The 22,826-nt window shown below is 47.0% G+C and overlaps 3 protein-coding genes across 3 annotated transcripts in view; all 3 read right to left on the reverse strand.

The window, feature by feature from the left end:
• Positions 1-970: 970 nt before the first annotated feature.
• On the reverse strand, positions 971-3,363 carry LOC134017905 (small ubiquitin-related modifier 3-like). Its single transcript, XM_062458036.1, has 4 exons — positions 3,205-3,363; positions 1,990-2,118; positions 1,826-1,897; positions 971-1,651 (listed from the first exon to the last, which is right to left on the reverse strand). Exons 1-4 carry the CDS (start codon positions 3,223-3,225, stop codon positions 1,589-1,591), a joined length of 285 nt encoding a protein of 94 aa, XP_062314020.1. The 5' UTR covers positions 3,226-3,363; the 3' UTR covers positions 971-1,588.
• A 189-nt stretch (positions 3,364-3,552) lies between these two features.
• LOC134017904 (pituitary tumor-transforming gene 1 protein-interacting protein-like) lies at positions 3,553-9,610 on the reverse strand. Its single transcript, XM_062458035.1, has 7 exons — positions 9,415-9,610; positions 8,479-8,534; positions 8,290-8,398; positions 7,749-7,848; positions 6,180-6,254; positions 4,392-4,438; positions 3,553-4,237 (listed from the first exon to the last, which is right to left on the reverse strand). Exons 1-7 carry the CDS (start codon positions 9,506-9,508, stop codon positions 4,194-4,196), a joined length of 525 nt encoding a protein of 174 aa, XP_062314019.1. The 5' UTR covers positions 9,509-9,610; the 3' UTR covers positions 3,553-4,193.
• Positions 9,611-10,063: 453 nt separating this feature from the next.
• The window catches only part of LOC134017912 (unconventional myosin-X-like), a 90,642-nt gene continuing 77,879 nt past the window's right edge, over positions 10,064-22,826 (reverse strand). Inside the window, 24 exon segments of the mRNA XM_062458044.1 lie at positions 10,064-11,660; positions 11,997-12,188; positions 12,327-12,800; positions 13,004-13,127; positions 13,737-13,873; positions 14,204-14,411; positions 14,605-14,902; positions 15,129-15,252; positions 15,942-16,099; positions 16,357-16,551; positions 16,834-16,976; positions 17,148-17,203; positions 17,315-17,408; positions 17,619-17,714; positions 17,938-18,181; positions 18,681-18,804; positions 20,508-20,825; positions 20,827-21,080; positions 21,083-21,181; positions 21,184-21,331; positions 21,634-21,667; positions 21,785-21,844; positions 21,846-22,032; positions 22,035-22,191. Coding sequence (XP_062314028.1) covers positions 11,556-11,660; positions 11,997-12,188; positions 12,327-12,800; positions 13,004-13,127; positions 13,737-13,873; positions 14,204-14,411; positions 14,605-14,902; positions 15,129-15,252; positions 15,942-16,099; positions 16,357-16,551; positions 16,834-16,976; positions 17,148-17,203; positions 17,315-17,408; positions 17,619-17,714; positions 17,938-18,181; positions 18,681-18,804; positions 20,508-20,825; positions 20,827-21,080; positions 21,083-21,181; positions 21,184-21,331; positions 21,634-21,667; positions 21,785-21,844; positions 21,846-22,032; positions 22,035-22,191 — 4,029 coding nt within the window. The 3' untranslated portion in view covers positions 10,064-11,555.

The following is a 22,826-nucleotide window of genomic DNA, read 5'->3' on the forward strand; positions in this document are numbered from 1 at the left end:
ACACTTCACCTTCACTCACCCTAACCCAAGTCACTTTTGGATTTCATTTAAAGTATTTCAGTTTGCTTTAGGAAAATGAATTGAAAATGAAGGCTCAGTACCAAACTATATTTATTGTATACAGTAGTATTGGACAACAAGTAATGTACAAGGGAGGGAAGTAATGTACAAATGAGCAGAGAAACAAAATAATTGGATGATCTTTCTGCTAACACCACCTTCCACACATCACTAAACCTGAGATCTTCCTGCTAACGTCACCTTCAACACATCACTAAACCTGAGACCTTCCTGCTAACACCTTCCACACATCACTAAACCCGACACCAAAACCCTCAGATTCAGATGTGTATGGAGACAGTTCTGATTTCAACTAAACAAGTCACTGGTCTGTCCCAGACAAACCACATTTTCCTCCACTAGATTTGTAAGGGTTAGGGGCCTGGAATGAAATCAGACTGTAGTTGACTATATATGTAAGGGTTAGGGGCCTGGAATTAAGTCAGATATGTAAGGCCTGGAATCAGACTAGTTTGCAAATCTTGCCCTTTTGAAGACAGGACTAATACCAATAAAATCCTTTCAGACCTTGCAAACTAGTGTCTGCAGAGTACAGCCACTGAGTTACATCTGGAAGAGACCACTGATTCAAACCGTCAGGTTTCCCTTGTATTGTGTGATAAAATATCTTTAATGCAGTTAGGATGGGTACAAGGAGGGGTCTCAAGACATGTTAGGTCTTTTCTTTTGGAAACATTAAAATAGACCTGAACTTTTTTTCCCTTAATACTACCAAAGATATTTGCATTTCAAAACACTTAGCATTTGGTCCAGACACGTTACCATTTGTTTTATTATCCAATTCGATCAAATCGGCATACTGGCTGACATCAGTGAGGTGAAGCACCCCTATGTACATGTCTCAGCTAGTATTTTGTGAATACATTGTAGAAGTAAAAAATGAGAGCACTGAAATTAGACCATTTATTCTGCGACTGCATCCATCTAACACGGGTGACTAATGACAGCACGTTGCATATGAAACCTGTATGCCAATAAAAGTCTCTCAATCTGTGATGGATAATAACTCCCCCCTCCCCCTCACATCTGTCCACAGTATGAAACATAAATACATCTTCCCTAAACATGAATCAAAAGCTGAACGCTTTCAATCTCTATGAATGTAAACCAGAAATTATTAAATGCGTGGCAGGTAATCTTACGATCAGGATAAACTTTAAAGTAGGTCACCTCTACCTCCTTATCATTGTCTGGCTGCCGTTTTCATTGTGGGTCAAATCCCAGCTTGAGTTCTGCCTGTACACCTGGGATCATCATGCATTGATGTTAATGGGACATTTAAGGGAGAATTCAAGTTAAGCATGCAGATCTCAAGTTAGGTTTGAACCCTACATGACATAATCCTGCCTCTCCATGCTAACATGTAGGGCTAGGTGCTGACAGATCACAAAAAAGATAAACTGGTGGAAAAGTGGAACAATGACTTAAATGGATTAAAAACAACAAATAATAATTGAGTGGATGCTTTTCAAGTGTGGAGTCCTCTGAACACAGGTTGGATCCAGCTTTAGGAGGCTCCACCTGTCTGTTGTTGAAATACATCAATAGTGTCTTCGTCCTCCATCTCCAGCTGCAAACACAAACACAATGTTTACGCCCCTGTTGGGCTCGGACCCCACCACAGGTCCCACAGTACAATATACTGTGTAGAACTGGAGCATTCAGAGGTTAAGTGACAACATGAGACAAAAAGGAACAAAAGCCACATTTGGAATGAAAGGTTGCTCAGCACAGTAATACCAACCTGTGCAGGTGTGTCTGTTTCATTAATAGGCTGTCCGTCAAATCGAAACCTGATCTGTCTGATTGACAATCCCTGTCAAAGCAGAGCAAAGTCATTTTAGAGACTAAAAATAAGAGACGATATACAAATGGTATGTTTCCCAGCAAAAACCCTAAGCGTCTTGCCTGTCTTTCGCAGTATGCCTTCATCAGTTTGCTGAGGGGAGTGTGTCTCTTGATTTTAAACTGGACAACAGAGCCGTCCTGACCAGCTACCTTCAGGTTGATGTGGTCATTCTCCGTCTTCACACCTTCCTGTAAGACGGAAAACAGGATGACAAGAAATCAATCAGTCGCCATAAACAAACTATACTGATAAGAGGACAGTTTTATTTTGACTCATTACTTCACACTGGCGTACTTGATTTTCATAGGAATTTGATACTAATATGTTTAGCATGTCATGTTGAAATATGTCTATTTTACTGTCGTTTTGGAGTGATGGGTTTGGGAAGATTAATCTCAATGATTAGGTAGGCTTCTCCTGGGTTAGCCAACTAGCTGTGCACAAATTCAAATCCGTACACAGGCACAACAGTGGCTAGTTAACTAGACCCTGGAAGACTTTGTACACCCCTGCTTTTAACCCACTTTTAGTATCCAGCTCTCAAACAGAATTACACATTAGCTTGCTACCTAACGTTATCAAATTGATATCCATTTCTGCACTGAAAGCTTAGTGCACGACCTGTGGTATAGATTACAGCTAGCACTAACAGATATAGAATGTTCTAAGTATAATTCGTTTGTTCTAGCAGCAAATATATCCATAAAGCAAGTCACTTAGCTAGTTAGAATGTCTAAAAGCAGCCATGCTAACCTAACTAACCATCTTGAGGTAGCCAGCCGGCTAGAAAGCTCCTGTTGAATAGGATGCTCATCTTTTACCGTTAGCTAGCTAACGACAGCACTAGTAGTGCAGCCTAGCATCGCTAGCTACTAGAGCTAACATGTAAAATGCGCAAAAAACAGCCAGGTAGCTAACGTTTGCTAGCTACGTTGGAATCCATTCCATTTTGCGCAAAACTGTAAGATTGGCGCAGCTTCAGTGAATAAATGTAGAAGGTACCTCTATTTTAAGAAGTTGTCAGATAACCACATTAAATGTGGTATAACAACCAGATAGCAGGTAGTTCCTTTATTGTGTGTTACAAGCACCACATGTAGCAAGCTAAGCAGGCTAGCCTAGCAATGCTAGCCAGAAATCCGCAATTCGACCAACCTTTGTTATGTCTTTCTACCGCTCAAAAATGCGAAATAAGGCAATCATGAATATATTTTCACAAGCAGTTGAATACCAAATGTGGAAAATAAACACTGTTCAGACACAACATTTCTCACCTTCGGCTTTTCCTCAGACATTGTTATTTGTTTGCTGTGGTTTCTAGTTTAAAGACAGCGGGTTAGCCGGTTTGCTACTTAGCTAAAAATTGCGGGTTTTCACCTCTCCTGTCTTTTCCGATTGCCCAAGGCGCGCGCATAGGTGTAATTGGCTCACAGACGGTCACGTGTTAAACTTTTCCTCATGGTCGTGGATATGTGCACGCGCACCCTTTCCGTGCGCGTAACAGTGACTTACATTTAATATCTTGATTGGATGGCTATAATGACACTTCATGTAATGTAAGTACATGTACTCCCAAACCCAATACAAATGTAGACACTAAAAAACAAACAAGATAAAACAACTTGAAATGTTTCAGAAAAATGTATGTTAGACTTTGGGTATACCAATGCACTGTGAAAATATTGGGGCATACTGTTACATAATCACCTGGAAATCATAACATTATCATCCAAAACTGAAAGTAAAGTTGAACACATTCAACAACTTGAAGAAAGAGTGTTCTTGATCTGTTTGGCAACACACACGACTATTCTTATCTTAATGCAAAGGTTCCAGTGTAAATTAAATAAGCAAGCATACTTTATGGCAACATTTGTGTACTGTATCATATCAAATACCACAAAGGAAATAAATTGTAAGACAGAAAATAGACTCACACAAAATAAACTGAATACTAATAAACACAGGTTCCGATTTTGAACGCTAACAGTTACAACAAACAAGAGAGATGCAGAACAAAATGGATAACACTATTGCATTCACTGGGAAATAACCTATAGAACATGTTTTGAAATTGAACTCCTCAGATTACAACCCATCTTCCCACTCACAATAAGAGGTCAACTTTGTGGAATGGTAAAAGAACATTACCAATACATTCTAAAAAGAACTTCCATAGTCTCCCACATTAAAATGAAATTAACATATTCTCATAACTGGCATCCATGGAATGATTAAAAGCAGACATTTCCATCCATCATCCTTAGTTATCTTCAAATCGGGAGTAAGGGTTTTCCTTGGCCAGACCTTAAAATAAAAAACTGTCATCAGTAGGTAACCGTCATCAGTAGGTAACAGTCAGGATCATGTTGTTGCCAGTAGGTGGCACTAAATGCTCCTAAATTGGACCATTCTGCAATATTGCAAAAAGTGCAAAAAACATGTATTAAAAGGTCCTCACCATATTTCTGTCTGATTTCGTCATGTCTCATCTGCATCTCTGTTTTCCTGTTTATGGAATTAAAAAGACATCTGTTTAGAAAATATGCTCCCACACACCTGCACAAGAGCACGTGCAGCCACCTGCATGCCTGAGAGCCCTAACCCTGCATGCCTGAGAGCGTAGCCCTAACCCTGCATGTCTGCATGCCTGAGAGCGTAGCCCTAACCCTGCATGTCTGCATGCCTGAGAGCCTAGCCCTAACCCTGCATGTCTGCATGCCTGAGAGCGTAGCCCTAACCCTGCATGTCTGCATGCCTGAGAGCCTAGCCCTAACCCTGCATGTCTGCATGCCTGAGAGCGTAGCCCTAACCCTGCATGTCTGCATGCCTGAGAGCCTAGCCCTAACCCTGCATGTCTGCATGCCTGAGAGCCTAGCCCTAACCCTGCATGTCTGCATGCCTGAGAGCCTAGCCCTAACCCTGCATGCCTGAGAGCCTAGCCCTAACCCTGCATGTCTGCATGCCTGAGAGCCTAGCCCTAACCCTGCATGTCTGCATGCCTGAGAGCCTAGCCCTAACCCTGCATGCCTGAGAGCCCTAACCCTGCATGCCCGAAATCACTTTGTGTCGCTCGCCTTCCCACATTGCACCACGCTCGGGGGTGTCAGACCGGTGAATGCAGAGTTGTAGTTCTATAAGGTCACTGTTGTAGTTCGTATAACGTCATGACCATGTGCTGACTTGGGTTTATGTTAGAGGAGTTGAAATTAATCAAATAATCAATGCGGACATGGACGATGCTGCATCGATGCAGTGGCCGATCATAATCGATGATAACGCAATGATGTCGCACGTTCATTTTCCGGCCACGGCATAAACATTCAAATGAAAAATAACATTCTCAGTAGCCTAACCCGTTTCATCTATACCTATGATAGGTTGTAGATCTTGGTGTCATTTACCTGACGTAATTCGTCGCGATTCGCATACGTGCCAGAGCAAAATGGCTGAGGGTGGTTGTGAGATTGTCCTTAAAAACGCTCCAAGCGTTTTAAAAGCTGAGATATGGAACTTCATTTCGGATTCTACCAACAGGCTGGGAAACACGAACTGGATACATTGCATGCGATATGCAAAGCCAGTCACACCAAAATGAAATACGTTGGGAACACTACCAACTTAAGGAATCACGTTAGCCGTTTCTAACACCTGCCGTGGAAAATGCAAATTCTGGGCCAGAAACTCCAAGGATTGATGCAACTCTGTTTTCAATACTAATAATGCTGTCTGTTGTGTTCAGACTTTGTTAAATAAAAAAGATTGTTTATATCTTACTACTTGTATGTTTGGATGAAAACATAACCATATGAAGTAATATAGAAAACTGTATTATATTGAACAATACAGTATCTTAATGCATTCCGTCAAGTCAAATATCCTCTATGGCTTTAATAGAAACATTTATTTGACGCATCGTGATGCATCGAGATATCGAATCGAATCGCTGACATGATAACCGTAATCGAATCGAAAGATCAGTGAAGATTCACACCTCTAGTTTACGTACTGACAATATCGATCAAAATACAACTTTTACACACATGAAGCAAAGATCCAATACACTGGCTAGATGTAGCATGATGTTATCTACTAAACACACTATTTCTGGCTATTTTCTGCTGTATTTTATTCAGAGTGAAAGATTAAATGTTACAGTATGCCACCGGGCACTCAGGGTAATGTTACTCTGCATGCCTGAGAGCCTAACCCTGCATACCTCCAGGCTCTTAACAGCCCCGCTACTCACCTCTCCTCCTGGCGAGCCTTCCTAGCGCTAGCTTCCCTCTCTGCCTCCTCCCTTGCATCCTCCTTCTTCCTCCTCCTGAAAAGATACAATCACATGAAAGAAGCTCCTCCTGTTCATAGACTGCCCAAGGGGTTGGCTTGAACAACTACACTGAATACAAAGGATCAAATGTGTGGTAAGGCCCCCCCAGGAGGGCAAATCATAGTGCTGCCCCCCCCCCCCCCCAGGAGGGCAAATCATAGTGCTGCCCCCCCCCCCCCCCCCAGGAGGGCAAATCATAGTGCTGCCCCCCCCCCCCAGGAGGGCAAATCATAGTGCTGCCCCCCCCCCCCCCCAGGAGGGCAAATCATAGTGCTGCCCCCCCCCCCCCCCAGGAGGGCAAATCATAGTGCTGCCCCCCCCCCCAGGAGGGCAAATCATAGTGCTGCCCCCCCCCCCCCCCCCCCAGGAGGGCAAATCATAGTGCTGCCCCCCCCCCCCCCCAGGAGGGCAAATCATAGTGCTGCCCCCCCCCCCCCCAGGAGGGCAAATCATAGTGCTGCCCCCCCCCCCCCCCAGGAGGGCAAATCATAGTGCTGCCCCCCCCCCCCAGGAGGGCAAATCATAGTGCTGCCCCCCCCCCCCCCCCAGGAGGGCAAATCATAGTGCTGCCCCCCCCCCCCCCCCCCAGGAGGGCAAATCATAGTGCTGCCCCCCCCCCCCCCAGGAGGGCAAATCATAGTGCTGCCCCCCCCCCCCCCAGGAGGGCAAATCATAGTGCTGCCCCCCCCCCCCCCCAGGAGGGCAAATCATAGTGCTGCCCCCCCCCCCCCCCCCCAGGAGGGCAAATCATAGTGCTGCCCCCCCCCCCCCCCCCAGGAGGGCAAATCATAGTGCTGCCCCCCCCCCCCCCCAGGAGGGCAAATCATAGTGCTGCCCCCCCCCCCCCCAGGAGGGCAAATCATAGTGCTGCCCCCCCCCCCCCCCAGGAGGGCAAATCATAGTGCTGCCCCCCCCCCCCCCCAGGAGGGCAAATCATAGTGCTGCCCCCCCCCCCCCCCTAGGAGGGCAAATCATAGTGCTGCCCCCCCCCCCCCCAGGAGGGCAAATCATAGTGCTGCCCCCCCCCCCCCCCCAGGAGGGCAAATCATAGTGCTGCCCCCCCCCCCAGGAGGGCAAATCATAGTGCTGCCCCCCCCCCCCCCCCCCCAGGAGGGCAAATCATAGTGCTGCCCCCCCCCCCCCCCCCCAACCACAACACTGACATATGACGTGGCGCGGTTGGCGCCCTCTGCTGGTAGTGCGGGAGGGTTAGTTAATGGATGCACTTTGGAAAATTCCGCCCCCCTCTTCATGCCGCCCTAGGCGGCTGCCTGTGTTGCCTGTAGGAAGGACCGGCCCTGCCTCATGACACACTCCAGTCCATCCTTATACAGGGCACCAATTACAGTTTTCAATTCGCTGTCAGATCTATATTTTAAGTTGACTGGTAAAACCCCAGTGCCATAAAGATGTCTGTGGGACTACTGTTTAGCGCTGTGTAACACTGTGTATGTGCTGGTCTACATAGTGACATGGTCTGCTGCTTACCCAGACCGCTCACACCTGCAGCAGAAGCAGCCAACCAGAATGCTAACGATGATCAGCCCCACAATCACTGATATGGTGATGATCAGGGCCTGAAAGTTCACTGAAATAGATGGACAGAAGAAGATTTTTATATAAAACATTAAAGTTGGAGGCAACAAAGATCAAGGAAACATCAGCATTACAAACATGAAGTGGTTATGAATGTGCAAAAATAAATGTGATAAAAACTGTGTATAAACCATCTGTATGGACTTCAGCTTATGTAACAGACGTGGCCGCGCCCCCGTCGGAGGTACACTTGGCCGACTTTCACCCGGGATCTAACCCGCCAACTCCGACATCTCAAGCGCGACCACTACCAACTACTCCAAAGAAATGCTACAGATTCGCTGGCGCGGGTGGCCTGTACCTGAGGAGTGCGTTTAACCCTTGTTATCTTCGGGTCACAATGACCCGAAGATAACAAGGGTTAACCTGTGTTAACCTATGGCAGCCCGAAGGCAGATAACAGGGTTAACCTGTGTACACCCAATATACTTACTCCAGCAGAGGCCCCAACGTGCATCAGGCAGCGGACAGACACTCCGAGGGGGCAGGACGGTCCTCACTGGGTACTCGACACATTTTTTTGTTGTCATGCACCACAGACACTGCAGCACATGTCAAAGTAAACTTATGAACACTAGTAATAGGGAAAAACGTTGACTTTCACAATCGCTGTAATTCTCACCGTCACATTCTTCAGGCATTCGGCACAATTTGAGTTGGACTTCAGACTACATGGAGCTGGAGGTTGACGGAAACAAATTAAATTAAAGACAACTAAGATCAGTCATATTGCTACATATGTTTTTTCCAAAAGGTCTCATTGCACAAAGGAGTTCGCTAAAATATTGGTGGGGACAATTTTGTCATCTTAAAATATTGAATTAAATATTAGCGTCCCCCCCTAAATCTACGCCCATGGGTGACTATAAAAAAATAATGATGATAAAAAAACAGAAATAAAATCTAAATTAAAAAAAGTGTTAGCGCTGCAAACCAATGAAATCGGCAGCGGGAGAAATACGATGTCAAAAGCCGCAGGTACGTAACTGCAAGGATCCACGTGACCGTCAAGATGCAAAGACAAAAGCAACGACCACGGCAAACGACAGGTGAGTGGCACATTGTAAACGGAACGCTGAAAAGTAAATGACTGAGAGCAAAGCAATAGCCAAGATAACCAGACGTATTGTACAAAAGCATCGACTTATTTTTGGCACAAATGGTACGCTGCAGAATAACAAGAATTGCTGTGAAGTAAACGACTGAGAGCAAAGCAATCGCCAAGATCCATTGTACAAAAGCATCAACATTTTCGTACATGGAACCCCATAAAAAGGTAGCTTAGGCATGTCCGATACAAGCAACAATACTGTGCGTTTCACTTGTTCACGATTTTCTAAAGCTACAGTCATGTAGGCCTACTTAACCTAATTTTCTTACGAGACAATTTAGCATTACAACACAAAAATACAACATCACTTGCACACAACTGAATGTACGGAGTCATTGCCATATGACGGGCGTGCTATCAAAACTAAAGTTAGAGCTAGGGAGTAGTCAAGCTGTTAGCTAGATAGCGGCTGGCAAGCTAGAGTTAACGACCTCCTAGTTGACTTACTAGAAACTGGAGGCGAAGTCTGTGCTTCAACCGTTACTGAAAAGTAAAGGGCGTAGAAAACAATCAAATGTGCGGCTTTAAAAGATCCCAACATTTTCTTTATTCGAAATGAGGTTAGTTGATTGCAGTGACTTCGACCACTTGTAGCTATTAAGGAGCTGTGATGGAGGATGGAAAGTTTTGGGGCGGTTCATACATGTGACGTCAGATCCATCAACTTCGAAATACTGTTTGAAGCTGAAACCTAACCAACGGTTTAACCCTTGTGTTATCTTCGGGTCATTTTGACCCATCAGTCATTGTTACCCACTGTCGTATTGCGACAACTTTACCGCATACAAAAACAAAGTGAAGCATTTTGTTTTAACCGTTGGGCTGTCTCAGACCCCCCACATTGCAAAGGTTAAAAGAAAATTATTTGTTTTTGTATTGGGTAAAATTGGGTAAACACAACGATGGTTCGTTATGAACCTTTGGGTCATGTGACCCGAAGGCAGCACAAGTATTTGATCGGCCTAGCTACATACATTTTGAAGAAATTCATTTCTCCATGACTTGTAAATGATGCATACAAATAAATATATATACTCAATATGTATTGTGTATATGGCTGGGTTATAAGTAAGTATAGATAACACAGACAACAAACTACTTATGAAATACAATAATTTATTAAAGAATTTTAAAATCCAGTTATAAAACATCATTTTGTGATTCGTTTTACTCCAAACAAGCAGAAATGATATTAGTTCAGTCATTATAAATGGGAAGCTATGAGCTCTGGTATAGCTGCCGGCAGCAGACCAGATTAGTCGATGAGAGAGGAGAGCCATGGATCACAGGTGGGTCAGTGATGCTGAGTGTGAGGTAAAGATTCATGCCATAGATCTGATCCACAGTTAAAAGAAGAATGAACACCTGATAACCAGATTTCAGTTAATTTGGGGGTATTGTTATGTTTATACGTGCAGTTTTTGATAGATTTGTTATACTATACTCTCTGTATTGACTTTTGATGAGTGTGTTTTCTTTCTCTCTCTCCCATCATCAGCATGACATTTAATAAATACCCTGCCCTCCCCCAATCTTAGACACACTCCAACATTTGACACAAATAATATCTTCCTTCAGTAATGGATGTACAAAGCAATATGTGCTTGTTCTCTTTAAACAGTTTGTCATAAAACATTTCACTTGAGATAACAGATTTAAAATCAAAGTTAAATACAGAGGACTAGTTCTATACTTGTTTCATGCAAAGAAAATCATAACTTGAAGCCAGTGCCTTTAGTGAACGTTGCTACGTTGTGGAAACAGTCATATGAGGTGCTGGGAATCTATTGGTTTGTTCAACTAAACTGTAAAAAACAAAATTAAAAAAATTGTCATTTCACTAAAGACAGATTTTTTTTTAGGCACATTTTACTTGTATCCCTTTGCCACCCAGATGCACCCAGGATGTCATAATCAAACACCTTTCAGTCCTCCAGAAGTGAAGTGCAATGCCAGGACTAAGACTTGCTGCCTGTCCTAAATAGCCGTGGGAAGCTGTAATACTACTTAAGGCGTTAGCATTAGCGCTAGCGTTAGCATTGAGGAAGGTTACCATCCCCAAGTGTGATGACAACAGTTGTGTTGCCTGTTGAAACCTGAGGGACTCTCCAAGCAGGATAACCTGTACTTATGATCAGTGGCGGAATCTACACAAAGAACATGTAAGGTTTACCTGTGTGGTTCAGCAACACTTTGGTCAACAGAGCCTTATTATGCCACTGTGAAACCATAAACAGAGTCTTATGAGGGGAGGATCTTCCTTGCATCGTAATCTAATGCAGATGTGAAAATGTAGAACTGAAATGTAGGGGTGATATTTGCTAATGTAATATCCCTATATCAAGGCTGTGTACATAACAGAAGATGTTCAGCTAAAGTGAAGCATCATACTGATGAGGTGAAGACAGCAGCCAATACTACAATATCAGGTTTGCATATGCAATGAGGAGCACCAACACCTCTCTATCAGAACAAGTATGTGGTAGAGATTCTCTCTGGTGGGAATCTGCCATCCCCCCTGGGCAGTGGACGTCCGCTCCTCTTGTCTCAAGGCCTGTCTCTGGAGGACCCCGTCCTGGTGGCATCCCTCATCTGATCCAGTTGGTTCCGTAGCTGGACATGGATCTGAAACTGCTGCGCTTTTTCACAATCATGTTGATGTAGGCCTTCATGATCTTGGTGATCTCTCCCACCTGTCGTGATGCAAAATATTCACAGTCACCAGTTAGGAAAACAAGCTAATGTGCACAGTTATATAACAGTTTGAACTCTGACAGGCAATAAAAGCCTAATTTGACAAAACTCTGGAATGCTACAAAACATTTATGAGTTGCTTATTATGTCATTGTGTCATTATGTCATGTCATTATGTCAAGCCTGACATTTGACAGTAAGTGTGGGGTTTCAAGTAAAGGAGTTCTTGGTCTTACTCCTCCTCTTCATAGCGGTCTAACCTAAACCCTTTTTGGTTTTTAATCTTAATTTCAACAAATAATCCTAATCCTTTAATAAAAATAAAAAAAACTTACCTGTCTGGTTTCAAAGAACATCTCTCTCTCGTCCACGGTGATCTTATAGGTGTTGGGTTGTGGAGCGCCGAAGAAGATGATGTGTTCATAGGGGAAGGTCTCCAGTGGACGAGACTCTCCTCTCTTATAGACAGACACGTTCTCAGCACTCACACTCAGCCACAGGTCATGAGGAAAACCTCCCTCTTTACACTGCAGACACACACGCATGCACGGACACACACACACGCATTCACACACGCACTTGGTCAGACACCTGACTGACTATATAATCAATATGAAAATGACAGTATCCTATCATCTTAATGGTCAGGATAAGGCCCCCTTTACCTCCACGTCGAAGAGCGTGGATCCGTATCCGTGCCACTCATTGATGATGGTCATGTATTTGAGCATAGCCTGGTGCTGGTCCAGCCCAGTCAGCCTGGACCACTTCTCCAGGATGCTGGTCCTGGTGGCTGACGTCTCCTCCTTCACCCACATCTCCAGCATCAGCTCCTCCTCCATCCTCTGCTTCTTCATGGAGCCTGTCTTCAGGCCCCGCCTCAGCGTCCCGTCCAGGAAGCTGGTTCTCCGTCGCTCCAGAGTGTGTCCTGTCTGCCCCGCCGGTCCTGCCCCGCCGGCCCCGCCCACCTTGGTGAAGTGCAGGATGCGGGTGCGCAGGCGGCCCACAGGGTAGACGGCGTCCAGCGCCCAGCTGAGCCGGGTCTTGTCCCCGTGGAGGAACTGCAAGCGCAGTGCGGCCAGGTGCTGGAGGGTGTCCTCGGGCGCCGGGAAGTGTCCGCTGGTCAGGCTCTCATGTGCCTGCAGGGACAGAGGGAGGGTCAGTTGAGGGCACTAACTCGGTTAACTGATGCCAAACATGTCTGTCAGTGTGGGTGTCATCTGTGTTGAGACTGTGTGTGTTTGTGTTGTGGGACTGAAAATCTCCCATGATGCACATCTATGACCACATCACTACCAGAGTGGCTCTTTATACTAAATCCTCTCCATCTGAACATACCTACCTGTTCAAACATAAAGGCAAACTCCACTCCTTCCTTGGGCATGCTCTCCACATCCAGGAAGCAGTAGAGTTTAAAGTAGAGTCTCCACTGGCCCTCCTCCTCCACCTCCTCACTGCCTGACAGTCTGGAGACAGATCACAGTTCATTTCACTTCCCAGAAGTCTTCTTTCTCTCTTATCTCGTTCTCTCTCCCTGTCTTTCTCTCTCTCCCCGTCTTTCTCTCTCTCTCCCCGTCTTTCTCTCTCTCTCCCCGTCTCTCCGTCCCTCTCTCTCCGTCTCTCTCTCTCTCTCTGGCTCTCTCTCTCTCTGGCTCTCTCTCTCTCTGGCTCTCTCTCTCTCTGGCTCTCTCTCTCCCTGTCACTCTCTCTCCCTGTCACTCTCTCTCCCTGTCACTCTCTCTCCCTGTCACTCTCTCTCCCTGTCTCTCTCTCTCCCTGTCACTCTCTCTCCCTGTCACTCTCTCTCCCTGTCACTCTCTCTCCCTGTCACTCTCTCTCCCTGTCACTCTCTCTCCCTGTCACTCTCTCTCCCTGTCACTCTCTCTCCCTGTCTCTCTCAATGCAGACCTCTGGGGAGGACCACTGACCACAATACCCATGTGAGACGACATATGACATGACAATAGCTCCAAGTTTACTTCATAGGCATTCAGTTTCAAAGCGATACATTTTGCAATATCATTGAAACAGCAGTGGTTGTCAGCTCAGAAGGGAAGTGATGTATCAGCTCTGACCTCTCAAACTTAGCGAGAACATCAGCCACAATGACACGGCTCTCCACAGCGCGGTCCAGCGTGTTGTTGTGTTCAAACAGAGCAAACATATTCCTGCTGTCCTCCATGGCCAGACCTCGGATCAGCTTCTCCACCACCTGAAGAAACACACACACAGACATTTCCATTTAGTCATTTAGCAGATGCTCTTATCCAGAGCGACTTACAGTAAGTACAGGGACATTCCCCCTGAAGCAAGTAGGGTGAAGTGCCTTGCCCAAGGACACAACGTCATTTGGCACGGCTGGGAATCGAACTAGCAACCTTCAGATTACTAGCCCGACTCCCTCACCGCTCAGCCATCTGACTCCCTGACATACACACACACAAACATACACAGACACACACACAATCCCTGATTTTCTTCTGTACCGTCAATATGTACTATTTTATGTCGCTTTGGATGTGTGGGAGTTGACCCAGCCTACCTCCCCAGCAGTAGTGTGGGAGTTGATGGAGATCTTGCAGGAGCCTCCTCCGTGGCAGTACACAGTGGTGGTCATCTCCTGTCTGATCAGTAGGGCAGCAATCTCCTCCTGGGAGGGAACGTACTCCCTGGCCTTGGTCCTCTTCAGGGACTCTCCGATGAACAAGGCAAACTGCTCGATCTCAGTGGAGGGGTACAGCTCCTTGATCCTGGGGAAACAGCTCAGAAAGTTAACAGAGGAAAGAGAGAGTGTAAGAAGCGAGAGAGAGAGAGAGAGAGAGAGTGGAGAGAGAGTGTTAGAAGAGAGAGAGAGTGTGTGAGGAGAGTGTCTGATGAGAGAAAGTGTTAGAAGAGAGAGAAAGTGTTAGAAGAGAGACAGTGTGAGGAGAGAGTGTGAGGTACCTTTTGAGGTGGAACTTGAGATAGCGCAGGATGCCTCGGCTGGGCAGGAAGGTGCAGCTCATACAGGTGAGGAGGTGCCAGTGGGCGCGATTGGCAGAATTGTTGGGCTGGGGGACATGATTGGTCTGTTTGATCAGCTGACAGTAGACCTCGTCCCGGAGTGGCCGCAGGTCCTGGCAGGTCTGCAGGATGCCCTGGATGATTGGCACAGGGTCCGACACAGCCTCCATCTCCTGCAGAGAGTTGAAGATCTTCACCGCCTCATCCTGGAGGCTGGAATATCCCTTCTCGTTTTGCACTGTTACACAGAGAGAAAGAGAGAGATAGGAGGGGGAGAGACAGAGAGAGGAGAGAGAGAGACCATCCAATAGACACAGACAAACAAACACACACACAAACACACACATAGACAGAGTGAGTGAGTGGATATTCACTACTAAAGACCTAAACCAAAGTCAGCATGATTTCATGATGATTTGACTGAATGTGTGACTCTCCAGTCAGGGTGCTGAGAGTGAACTCACAGTGGATGCTGACGTCCCCATAAGGCAGAGGTAGCAGAGGGGAGTGCAAAGGATGCTGGGTATATCTGAGGATGGGGTTCCTCCAGTAGGTCTGCTCCACAGCCTCTACATTAAGACTGCTCTCCTGCAGAGACACAAGAACAGATCAGAGATCGACTTGTAATGTCGAGCTGTACATTTTCATATTTTTGCATGTACAGTAAGCAAGTCCCACACAGTACTCCAAGAGAGACAACACAGTCTTTGAATAGGGCTGGAAGGCATCATTTGAATTGTAACACGCTTTGCGACACACACGGCACACAAACTAATTTAATTGTAAAATCACTCGACACACAGTGAGCTTTACTCTGGCTTCACTCACTTAACTACAGTGTGTGAGCCTGGCCACGGCAGGCCTCAGTACAGGCCAGCTGCACACAGGAGAGGGCCGGGGTTAGCACGGTGCTACAGGAGAGGGCCGGGGTTAGCACGGTGCTACAGGAGAGGGCCGGGGTTAGCACGGTGCTACAGGAGAGGGCCGGGGTTAGCACGGTGCTACAGGAGAGGGCCGGGGTTAGCACGGTGCTACTGGCACTTAACGTGACATGAGACAAACACAGATGTTACTTAACATGATATTATGGATGCGGTAGCACAGATGTACAAACCAGGTATATTCCAGTACACACCTGTTACAGCAGTGTAGTTATGTTGATCTACTGTACTTCAAACATGATGGGTTGAGTTAGCGTTGTGGTGGTCATTTGAAGGTACTTTCTTTTGAGGCTTTTCACAAAGCATAACTCACTATATAAAATTAAATTTGCCTACCTTGATGTCCCTGATGAGCTGCTGGGTTGGTGTCTCGATGGGCACCTTGCTGTCGATGGCTCCCTGGGTTGCGGAGGCCCACCTCATGGCCTCGTTCAGCAGCTTGGTGTAGAGGCGGTATGAGTGCTTGCGTCCGTGTACGATGATGTTCCAGTAGCCTGGACAGTCAACACAGACATTCAGAGAGAACTAACGTGGTATGGCAACTCAGGAATCTTAACACACAGAAATAGTGGTGCCTAGAATAAGGTGGTGCTACGCTAGCCAACTGATCACTGACCATCCTACTTATACTGTCCAGATATCTTCTACCTATAAGTTGCTGGGGTGAGGGATGCTGGGGTTTTTGGAGGGCAGAAGTTGGAATAATTAACAAAACTTGCGCTGCCTCTGTGTGGCCTGCGGTCATCCTCACCGGTGTCCTTGAAGACCTTCTCGTCAGGCTGCACGACGGAACACAGGCTGTTGAGGACCAGCGTCCCCAGCTTAGAGGAGCTCCGCTCCGAGGACTTGTAGTAGTCCAGAGAGTTGCTCGTCAGAACGAACCAGCGCTTCTTCAGCTTGAGAGAGCTGCTCTTCACTCCAGACCTCAGCTCCTTGTGCAGCCATCCTGATCGGAGGATTGAGGAACATTGAGAGCAGCACGAAACCAACCACAACAGTAATATATTTCATGGTTTACATGTAAAATGTATGGAAAGCTCATATGGAAGGCTCATACACACCAAACCATACAAACCTTGAAGTGTGTATGTGCAGTAGTCCTACATCAACCATCACACACTCATCCCATCCCAGGCCCCTTAATATGCTGACTGTTCACACTTTTGAGGGCCGCTTTGAGTAAAATCTTTCTCTCCTACATAAATGAAAACACATGAATGGTACTGACCTCTGACCAGGAACTCCTGGCCGTCAATCCTGGAGTCTCCCTTGGGCTTTTGCAGCAGGCCGATCCAGTGGTGCATCTCCTCCGGGGTGTCAGAGTTGCAGTGGATCACCCGGTTGGCTGTGATGATCACAAAAGAGTTGGGCCTGGAGGAACATCCGTATCATGGGGTCAATGTCATGTATTCGAAAAGGAAATGCCGCAGCTTTGAAACAATAATTTTATACTGGATGAGTATTCCTGAAGCATGTTCTTCCAGGAAAAACAGTCAATGAGATGGATGTCCAGGCAAGTGGATGTGACGAATCACTTCATACCTGTCAGGGTTGTCTGAGGCACAGACTGAGTCGATCAAACCAACATCCAGAGTTCCCTGCAACGAAACACAGACTGGTTAGTCTTGGTCCTCAACACCGTTGGTCTGTTGTGTGGTTCAGAAGCTGGAGCTCCAGGGTGGGACAGAGGTGGAGGTAATTGGACTGACCACAGCGTTCTTTGGGTTTGCCTGCTCATGATGCATGTCCACCAGCTGCTCTGGACTGGCACTGTGGACCCTGCTCAGCACGTTGAACCAGCCACTGCAGAGAGAGAGAGAGATGGGTAGACAGGCAGACAAACAGACAAACGGATAGACAAACAAAGGTGAATGTAGTTCCACACTGCAACTCCATACTACATCACCACTAGGGGGAGTCATATTCAGTAAACCATCCACTGGAAAACAACAACTATCTGAAACTACCTATACTACCTCATATTATACACAAGGTGTGATATGGGTGCCTCACCTGGCATCTTCAGGAGTCTCTGCATAGATGTGATAGGTCCTTTCCTCCGTCACAATGTTCAGAGCGTTCTCCTTCTCGTGGTTGTCCACGATGTCTCTGTCAACAGACCCACAGACTCATAGCATCAGCTGAGACACTTACAGCAGACGACATCTTCTGGTGTCCAGGTGTCCCCAGAAGACCTCAGTTTGTGGTGAACATCTACATAGGTAAAGCTTCACCTTTGGGATACAGCATAAAACCTTACCAGACAAGGGACAGTTAGAAAGTAGTGAACATGTAGCTGCCAGCTTCCAAACTGTAACTGAGCAGGTCTCACCTTGCGGCCCGGATGTCGATGGTTCCTTTCAGTTTCTCCTCTCCGTCGTTCTCAAAGTACAGGAGCTTAGACTCCCGCAGGACAAACCAGCGCTGTTTCCAGTTGCGTCGGGACAGCGTGGACATCCCCCCACCCTTCTTGTAAAGCCAGCCAGACTTGAGGGCGTCCTGCTTGGCCCGGAACCACATGAATGTCTCGTCTTTCAGAACACACCAGCGTCTCCGCCAAGGGAGCATCAGACCTCCTGGAAGGAGGGGGTGGGAGGGAGGGGGAAGCAGGAGAGGGAGACAGAGAAAACAAGAGAGGGAAGAAGGAAAGAGGGAGAGAGACAGGGTGGAGAGGAGGAGATAAGAGAGAGAGAAAAAGGGGGTGAGAAAGTAGAGAGAAAGAAGAGAGGGGCAGAAGGGGGCAGTAGGAGAAGGGCTTCTGTTAGTTTTCTGACATCATATTTCACTTAGATTAAAGAAAATCATGATGTCCAGAGCCATACTGGAACACTGTAGCACATTGTTCTACAAACTGCAAATACATCACATTGTTATTTTCAGAGCCATTGTCTCCCCCACACACTTTCAGCAATTAGCATTGCTGAGCAGACTACACCACTCAAACACTGTCCAGGTCTGTGTCTGCTGTTCAGGGTCACGATCGGAGTTAGGGATGAGGTTAAGGATCGGGCTTGGGTTCAGGGGTCATAGTCTGAGTTGGGGTCAGAGGTCAGGGTCAGTGGTAAAGTGGTGTACCCTTCATGTAGAGGTAGCTGTGGAAGTATGGTGGGGAGCTTCCATTCAGCAGACTGATCCTCCCGTTGGACACCTCCTCATCTGTGTCCACATAGCCGTCAATGTCCTCGTCACTGTCAATGAACTGACACACACAGACTTGTTAGAGAGGCAGGGCTCCGAAATCTGCGGTCTCTGCAATATAGGTTAGGGTGAGGGAGTTTGGTGTGTGCAAGTATGTGTGTGAGTGTGTGTGTGTGTGTGTGAACGTGATTGGGAGTGTGGGGGGGCAGTCAGCAAGAAGGGACATGTTTAGGGTTAGGGTTAGGGTTAGGCATGTTTTGAACAGATCTGACTCGAGAGGAGCGAAGATTCAAGACTAGGAGACGACTCTCCCCAACAAAACTCTATTGACAGATATTGTCGGAAAAGTTAAAGATGTAACTCTTTATTCTGTATACAATGATACTGTGTTTAGCTTTGTGTGCAAGGAGAGGCTACCTTGAATTAACTCCAGGCTTATGTAAACATACTGGGCCCTTATCTTGACCTGGGGAAGGGTGAGCATGTGTTACAGACTAAGGCTGAGAGGATGTTTGGGGGGTTGAGCTTTCACAACACCAGAACCAGAGATTCAACTAGGGTTGATGATGCACACACGCACAACACGCGCCAGGTCGATGCAAGGAAGCCAATGAAAGAAGAGCCATGGGACATTTATATGCCTTTGTTTTAGCCAATGACTGTCAAGAGCGGTTCTGTTTAAATAGCTTGCTAGCACAACATGCTAGCAGACAAAACTTTATAGCACATGTGATGTTTTGTCTCCTTGCGGTCGCGAGCAATACAGCTTATTAACTTGTTCACCAACTGACGGTGCAACGCTTGATAGATTAATATTTCTCGCTCTCTCTCTCTCTCTCTCTCTCTCTCTCTCTCTCTCTCTCTCTCTCTCTCTCTCTCTCTCTCTCTCTCTCTCCTCTCTCTCTCTCTCTCTCTCTCTCTCTCTCTCTCTCTCTCTCTCTCTCTCTCTCTCTCTCTCTCTCTCTCTCTCTCTCTCTCTCTCTCTCTCTCTCTCTCTCTCTCTCTCTCTCTCTCTCTCTCTCTCTCTCTCTCTCTCTCTCTCTCTCTCTCTCTCTCTCTCTCTCTCTCTCTCTCTCTCTCTCTCTCTCTCTCTCTCTCTCTCTCTCTCTCTCTCTCTCTCTCTCTCTCTCTCTCTCTCTCTCTCTCTCTCTCTCTCTCTCTCTCTCTCTCTCTCTCTCCCATTCTTCCCTCTGACTCTCCCTGGTTCCCTCCTTCCTTCTCCCTTCTAACCCTAACCTCTCTACTTCAGGTCCTCCCTTGCCCATCCACTGCCTCCTCCTAACCCTCCTGATTTAAAAGTATGATTGGCATCATTTTGCTGAACTGACAGTGTTGCTTCCAAGCCCTGCTGTGACTGGCAGTATCTAGGAACATATTCACACACACAGACACACACACAAGCAAAGCAAAGCAAGAAAATCACAGCTAAAGTATTTCACTGTACCTAGCAGCAGGTTCATGCTTTAAAGTGTGCATGTAGGGAGACAAGAGGAAGGTGTGAGTGTGTTCCAGCATGTTTGTGTGTGAATGCATGTGTGTGTGATGAATGGAGTACTGTGTGCCATAAAACACATCTGAGTAAGTTGTGGGATGAACAAGTGTGTGTCAGTGTGTCTGAACATTTGTAGTAAGATGTGTGAGTGTGTGAACATTTGCAGAAAGGTACTTCTGTGTGAGCGTGAATCTAGTTAGAAGCGTGTGTGAATATATGCACAACAATGTGTGTGTGTTTGTAAACATTAGCAGAAGTGTGTGTGTCCTCACTGAGTCTGAGCTGCCCCTAAAGGAGTCCAGGCTGTTTTGTGTGCAGGAGGATTTCCTCAGCGCGTCCTGGCCCGTGGCATGGCCTTCGTTGTTGCTGGCTGCGTCTGTGGAGCTCCCCTGGTTCTCCTCATCCTGGTCGTAGTCCGACTCCGTGTCTGGCAGGATGCTGAACGAAGGCTCCTCATTGGCTGACTTGTAGTCTGATGCCCTGCCGGCCTTGAAGTAGGCATATCTGTCCCCGTTGGTGAGGCCTGGGGGGGGACAGGTGGGTGGAGGGGGAGGCGGGGGGCGTACATTGGCGGGGTGGGGGGTGCCAGGGTGGATGGAGAGGAGGAGGAGAGGTGCACTCTCTCAGCAAAGTGGGCGGGGGAAGGGGGAGGCTGCGGAGGACGTCCCTGTCCAGGGTGCTGATGGCAGGGGGAGGGAGCTCCGGAAGGGGGATGCACTCCTCAGCGTGGAAGCCCTCGTCCTCCTCCTTCTCCTCCTTCTCCTCCTCCTCAGCACGGGCCAGAGGGGCGCTGGAGTCGGACGGATCGTCATGGAGATTCTCCTCGCTTGACAGCGATGGCTCCAGCCTCCAAAGTCCAGGAGCTCCAGGAACTCGGTGGCCACACGTGACGCCTCCTTCTCCAGACGGAAGATCTCCGCATCTCTCTGCTGCCGGCGCTCCTCCTGGAGATGTCCCCTTGCAACGAGACGCCGTCCTCGTGCTGGCGCTGCAGGCGCTCTATCTCTCGCTCCAGACGCAGGATCTCCTCCATCTGACGGCTCTCCTCCAGGGAGGTGTGGGCGGGGCCGGCAGGCGCAGGCACAGGCACAGCCTTCTGATTGGACAATGGGTTCACAGAAAGAAGAGAAGGTGAATGGAGACAGGAAAAGAGACGTTGAAATCAGTGTAAACCTTAGTCATACGCACCATCTCATTCATGGGATTTTGAGAACTTTTTACATTTAGTTAATTTAGCTTTTAGTTGCATTTCTTCAAAGAGACTCAGATACAAATAGTGCATGTAGAAAGTACAGCGAAAAATCAAGGATCAGAAGTAACAGTATTTCCATGATCAGTCAAGGACTGTATTTTACCAGGCAACAATAATAACTATAAGATTGTATGAGATGAAATTACCTTTTGACAAGCAGAATTCTTCAACAGAGAATTTCTAAGTATAGGAACAAAGCAGGAGCATTGTTATAAGGTTTCACAATGACCTGAGTCTGAAGGATAAAGTAATACAGGGTCTCTTAAGCTTGGAGGGCACAACTGACTTTTTATTTACCTGTGCTCCACCTCTCTCCTATGTAAGTCCTCCTCTTCCTGTTGAGTTGCAGGGACTCTACCTGCTTCTCTTTCCGTCCTCCTCCTCCATCTGCCTCAGTCTCTCCACCTCCTCTCTCCTCCTCTCCTCCTCCTCCAGCTTCCTCTCCTCCTCCTCCACTCGCCTCCTCTCCTCCTCCTCCTCTCTTTTCCTCTCCTCTTCCTCTCTCCTCCTCTTCTCCTCCAGGAGCTGGCGGTATCGTCGACGGCCAGCTGTCCTCTGTGTTGCGTCTGCAGAATCAGGGCGGTGGAACGCAGGCGCAGGAACCCTCGTCTCCAGAAGAAGGCACGGTAGTTCTTCTGGATGGTGATAGTGCTGGATAGGACCCTCTGATAGTGTTTCCTGTATGGGAGAACACAGGAGGAAGACTATATTACAGTGTTTCCTATGGGAGCAAATCAGAATCTGAATCAGCTTTATTCGCCAAGTAAGTTTACACAAACAAGGAATTTACTGTGCAGGAAGGTGCATACGATAAACATATAAGAATCTTAAATATAAAAAGTAGAACATGTACAACAGTCAAAATAATTCTAAACAATACAAAAAAAAAATGAATTAAGATAAGATAAGAATTGCAATATGACGGTTGATTTGTGCAATGTGCAATAAGTGATAAATGGCCTTTATAAATGTGTTAGTGACAGTTGGGAGTCTTTAGCCTTGTTGTGAGGCCAGCTGCGGATGGAAAGAAACTGTTCTTGTGGCGTGAGGTTTTGGTCCTGATGGACCGCAGACTTCTGCCGGAGGGGAGTGGCTGGAACAGTGTGTGTCCAGGGTGGGAGGAGTCGGCCACAATCTTCTTTGCCCGCCTCAGGGTCCTAGAGGTGTGCAGGTCCATCGAGGGATGGCAGATTGCAGCCGATCACCTTCTCAGCAGTGCGGATGATACGCTGCAGTCTGCTCTTCTCCTTGGCCGTGGCAGTAGTGTACCAGATGGTGATGCAGGAGGTGAGGATGTGTAGAAGTGCACCATCACTGTCTTGGCAGGTTGAATTTCTTC

The sequence above is a fragment of the Osmerus eperlanus genome, chromosome 3 (genome assembly GCF_963692335.1).
Source record: "Osmerus eperlanus chromosome 3, fOsmEpe2.1, whole genome shotgun sequence".
Classification (NCBI taxonomy): Eukaryota; Metazoa; Chordata; class Actinopteri; order Osmeriformes; family Osmeridae; genus Osmerus; species Osmerus eperlanus.

Bases quoted from the DNA above. Each gene is read 5' to 3' on its own strand.
- LOC134017905 (XM_062458036.1), bottom strand. From the start codon at position 3,225: ATGTCTGAGGAAAAGCCGAAG. The intron at 2,119-3,204 runs GTGAGAAATGTT...TCCGTCTTACAG, and splicing joins TGTCTGAGGAAAAGCCGAAG to GAAGGTGTGAAGACGGAGAA. The intron at 1,898-1,989 runs GCAAGACGCTTA...CTGCTTTGACAG, and splicing joins AGGCATACTGCGAAAGACAG to GGATTGTCAATCAGACAGAT.
- LOC134017904 (XM_062458035.1), bottom strand. From the start codon at position 9,508: ATGTTGGGATCTTTTAAAGCCGCACATTTGATTGTTTTCTACGCCCTT. The intron at 6,255-7,748 runs GTAAGCAGCAGA...GTATCTTTTCAG, and splicing joins TGCAGGTGTGAGCGGTCTGG to GAGGAGGAAGAAGGAGGATG. The intron at 4,238-4,391 runs GTGAGGACCTTT...TTTTATTTTAAG, and splicing joins CGAAATCAGACAGAAATATG to GTCTGGCCAAGGAAAACCCT.